At 31.4% G+C, this 5384-nt stretch overlaps 1 protein-coding gene across 1 annotated transcript; it reads left to right on the top strand.

Moving 5' to 3' along the window:
* Window positions 1–634: 634 nt before the first annotated feature.
* On the top strand, window positions 635–2901 carry LOC104900521 (hypothetical protein). The gene has a single exon (XM_010687947.4). It carries the CDS (start codon window positions 1022–1024, stop codon window positions 2435–2437), a length of 1416 nt encoding a protein of 471 aa, XP_010686249.1. The 5' UTR covers window positions 635–1021; the 3' UTR covers window positions 2438–2901.
* The last annotated feature ends 2483 nt before the right edge of the window (window positions 2902–5384 follow it).

Here is a 5384-nt window from a genome sequence, read left to right as displayed (position 1 = left end):
TGAATTACGATCAGCTCACCAAACAACTTGATTTAGAGAACCAAGAATACACAATTGTGCTAAAGTCATTTTTTGTAGCACAATTATGAATAATCAAGAGACAAAAACAAACCCTTACCAAACCAACTCCATGAACTAAAAACTATTCCAATAATTTATTCTATTCAGCATAAAACAACTGAATTGAACTGAATTTGAACTGAATTGAATTGAACTGAACTGAATTGAACTGAAATAAATAGTGATATGTGAGAGTAAAAGTATTGTCCAGAACAGAACTGAACTGAATTAAATTGAATTGAACTGGATTGAAAATAAGTTGGAGAGAACATGCCCTAAGTTGATCTACCACAATCCATCAACTACCAAACAGTCAAACACAACTAAAATTACAGCATAGGACAGTATCTTGTAAAACTTGTAGTATATCTTAAGCCATAAAAGATGAAAGCTCATGAGTATTATTAGAATGTAATTAGGTAAAGTAAAAGCTTAGAAGGAAAGTAATTAGATAATGAATAACTTGTTTTCTTTCTTTTCTTTTCTTCTTTTCCCACGCTTCTTTTTTAATAGTTGCATGAAGCATGATACATCCAACTTAGGGTTATCAGACCAAAAGGGTCCACCACCCATAATAAAATTCTTCTTCTACTCTGTATTTCTCTACTGACATACTATTAAATACCTAAAAAAGTAACATCAAATTAATTCAAATTTAATCCCAAAAGTCATCAAAGAAGACTCATAATTTCACATATATTCTCATCTACACCTTTCTTTTATTTTCCCGCCCTTTAAACCCAACTTTTTCTACAACAATTTACAATCTTTGCCTAAAATTTGTTAAACCATTTGAATAAAGCTCAAAAAAAATCAAACTTTGATTGCTTTTTTACACCCAAAAAACATAGTATTTCTACATTTTGGCACCAAATTTACATACTTTTTTCCATGATTTACACAATTTTCTCCTTATAGAATAGACACCCACAAAAAAATAGTGGCTATTTTCATTGCATATATGGATTGCTATAAACCACCACCAACACAATCTGAATCAACAAGAAGCAAAATTTCAAAAACATTTTCAAAATGTATTCAACCTCAAACTCCTTCAAGATTTCCTCCAAATCCAAAACTTAAAACCCTTTCAGAGGAACTTAATATTAGTCTTAAAGACTTTAAATCCGACCCAAAGTTAACCCGAACAAAATCCCAGAAGCCGAATTCTGGAGATCATCATCATAATAATGTTCAACAACAACAAGAACAAGCAGCTAGAAACAAAGGTGCAAAAGAAGCTCTAGTTGCTAAACTTTTTGCTAGTCTTTCATCTATTAAAGCTGCATATGCAGAGTTACAAAGTGCACAATTTCCTTACAATAATGATGCAATACAATCAGCTGATGAGAGTTTAGTAAGTGAGTTAATGGTACTTTCTGAGCTAAAATACAAGTATCTAAACAAAAGTTTAGATCTTCCACCACCTCATGTTACTCAGTTATTAGCAGAGATTCAAGAACAACAAAGCAACATCAAAACATATGAGATTACAATGAAGCAAATGGAGTGTAAAATGGAACAAAAAGACATCGAAATTGCTTCGTTGAAGAACAATCTTGAAGAAATTACAAAGAACAACAAATTACTTGATAAAAGGCTGAATTCAAGTGGGGTTTTATTACCAATTAGAACCAATATTTCTCTCAAAGATTTAAACCAAACCCATTTTCTTAGAGTTCTTCATTATTCTTTAAGGTCATTGAGGCATTTTGTCAAACACTTGGTGCGCGAAATGGAAGCCAAAAATTGGGATGTAAATTTAGTAGCAAAAGCTATACAACCTAACACCATGTTTGGTAAATCAAAGCATGAAATCTTTGCACTTGAATCATATGTATCACAAGTGATGTTTGATGGGTTTAATCATCACAATTTTTACCTCCCAGATGAAGGAACCAAACAAACCCTTAACAGAAATTTTTTCTTTGAAAACTTCCAAAAGATTCAATCTTTAACACCATCTCAGATTTTTACACAAAACCCAAAATACCCTTTTGCGAGATTTTGTAAAGGGAAGTATTTAAAATTAATGCACCCAAAAATGGAGTGTTCTTTTTTTGGGAATTTAGATCAGAGAAAATTGATTATAACTTCAGGGGTATTTCCGTCAACAGAAATATTCTCTCTCTTCGCAGAAATGGCGAGAAGGGTATGGCTTCTTCATTGTTTGGCATTTAGTTTTGATCCACCGGCGGTGGCTTTTCAGGTGAGAGAAAATTGCCGATTTTCTGAAGTTTATATGGAAAGTGTTGCCGGAGAAGATGACGTCATCGCCGGAGATGTAACGGCGTCGTTTACTGTGTTTCCTGGGTTTAAAATTGGTAAAACGGTGGTTCAGAGTGTCGTTTATCTCTCTCCTACTACAAAACGGTGACGTATGCAAAGGACAGGTAAATGTATAAAGAAAAAGGGAAAATTGAGTTGTGTTTTTTTAGTTGTCTCCCAATTTTGCAAATTGCAAATAAATTTGAATTGTTAATGGGGTAGTAACGGTCCAATTTGAATTATTTTAAATTGGTTGGCAATTGGCATAGGTCATATTTGGCAAAACTAGCGGTCGTGATCGTGATCGTGATAGCGGATAACTATTGTAGTAACTGTTAGGTGTCTTGTCAAATACTTATTTTATTTTTAAGTAGCTTTTTAATCTTGTCAAACCTATACCAGCTATCATAAACGATATTGTCAAACACGACCATAGTATAATAAATGTACAGTATGTTTAGTATAGATAATTTGTACTTTGGTTAATTGGTTATATTAGGAAACGGTGGAAATATTACTGTATCTTTTTTTAATATACTCTTGTAATAAAATTTAGTCTATATTAGTTTTAAATCTAGTCTTTGTATTTATTTATTTATTATTAGTCTTTTATAACTTTGCCATAATATCTATAAATTATTCTTGTCCCCTAAAACCTTCTCCTAACTTTAGCATATTGTGATTTTTCTTCTTTTTGTTGGAAAAGAGGCAAGTTCATAGGAAGAATTAAATTGAAAAGAAATGGTGTCTTGGAGCCTAGTCTTTTCTGGAAGTATCCTTTTAAAAGGAATAATTAAGGTAAAGTCCTAGGTAGAAATTGTGTTTCTAGATATTTGTTACTTTCATTCACTTTAAAGCTTCTCGCCCCTGTTTTTTTGATTTCAATTAAGTTAATTTCAGTTCAGTTCAATTAGTTTTCTTTTACAATTTTTATTTAAATTTGTTAAATTTTAGATTATATGAAATGGGTCTAGATAGCCCACTTACAAGCTCACACAGGTTCCATCTTAAACCAATTGATGATAAAAGAAGTATCTCCTAAGTTTATAAAGTGGTTTAGTCTCTCCTTTTAATTCGTAACGTCATAACTACAACAAATTAATATTTTATACTCATTTATTGTACTTATTATGTTATGCAAGAAGTATAAAATTTAGTTTATCTGGCCATAGCCTCACTTCTACAAGCAACATTATCGCTTAGATAACTTTACTTTAGATCAATGTACTAATAGATTATTATTCGTAAGTTTTAATCATCAATATATGAACTATATATCAACTTTTTTTTTTGTTTTGATAATACATAATTTTTGAATGAATAACAGTCATTAATGTCTTGGCCTATTAGTTAACATTAAGGTGTATCAAACGATAGATTATAGATTTGAATCCTTTTTTATATTTTGTACTGAATTCGTAGTTCATAGAAATTTTTAAAAAAAGTATTGATATTAGTTTGGGGTAATTAAATGCATTAAGGGAAGGTCATTTAACATTGGGAATGGACACTTGATGATGGTGTCCCATTTGAAAGGTGTAACATTGGTCGTGGCGCGTGGGGTTAAGAGGGGCCAGATTTTATAAAATCTGTCCAATTAAAAACTATGATCATCATGATTGTGCATTACAACGATATGGACCCACACGAGGGAAACTTGATAGGGATGTGATCTGGATTTTGGATGATATCATCATTCATGATGTGAGACAGTGAGAGAGTGTATCTCTTTCTGTATCGCAAGAGTATCTCTTTTTGTAATGGGTGAATATAATACTTCTTCCGTTTGATATTACTCGCAACACTTTTCAAATTACAGACTTTTAGAAAATTTTTGGAGAAGAAAGAGGTAGAGAGTAAAAAGAACAGGAATCCATGTAAAAAGAGAGAGATAAAGAGTTTATTGCCTAAAAAGAAAGTGTAGCAAGTAATTTGAAACTTCCTACAATGGAAAATGTGAATATTATGAAACGGAAGAAGTATATTTATTCAGTACTCCCTCTGTTTTTTTTATCATTCCTATTTTTCTGTACGCGTCTTCCAATGCACGTTTTAAAACTTAAATATCTTTTATTATATATTAGTAAAAATTATAACGATTGAATATTAATAAAGTACTAGTTGAGACGAATCAAACAAGACCCCCACATGACTATGTTTTTTCTTATAAATTGAGAACATTTGAGAAGATTCTCTCTATGCATGAATAGTGTCAAGATTCCAAGTGAGAAAGATAAAAAAAACAGAGGGAGTATTACAAATTGGAGTTGCCTCAGGTGTTGAACTTTCTCGTTTTCCCTAACATAGTTTAGGGTTCGATCTGTTACTACCCAAATATTTGCTTGGGATCGGCCGATCGGGGGATAAGGGTCTTAGGGTGTAATGGAAAATCAAAATGGAAAAATTGAGATAATGCGAGAGTTATATAATCAAGTGATATAAGTGTTACTTAATCCATTTGAATTTATTAGTTATAAAAGAAGAGTAATAAACTCTATTTAGTTTTATTTTAGTTTGTTACATACGAGACAAGAAAGGTGTGTGTAAGCTTTACAGATCGTTATGAAACAATAATTTTGCTAACTAAAATCTAGCTAAATAGTAGTATTACTTATATAAATGTCATATTGAAACATTTTTGATTTAGTTCAATATTAACAAACTATTTTTTAGTAACCTCATTGTCTCTAATTTCTGTTTGAAGTTGATCATGAACATAATCAATAACATTTTCTCTCCACTTTTGAACTTCCATTAGAACTTGTGTGAGTGTATTAAAAGAATTGATGGTAACCAATAGTCAATTTTTTATTTGGTAATATTGTAGGCATCGATCGGGGCCCTATTGTCGGGTGATCCCCAACTAAGTTAAGTACAAACTCAATCCGTATAAATCTTATCATATGTCCAGGTGTATCATCGTGACCATGGTATTCAATGCTTTTTTTTTTTTTGCTCATATATTCAAATGAGCAAGATGTATCAAAAAAAGGAATTCTAAATGAGCAAAAATTAGTCTCGAGTGTACCATAAGCTAATACGCATGATACACCGCG

Source organism: Beta vulgaris, chromosome 8, assembly GCF_026745355.1.
Source record: "Beta vulgaris subsp. vulgaris cultivar EL10 chromosome 8, EL10.2, whole genome shotgun sequence".
Lineage (NCBI taxonomy): Eukaryota > Viridiplantae > Streptophyta > Magnoliopsida > Caryophyllales > Amaranthaceae > Beta > Beta vulgaris.
This window is presented reverse-complemented; position numbering and strand designations above follow the sequence as displayed.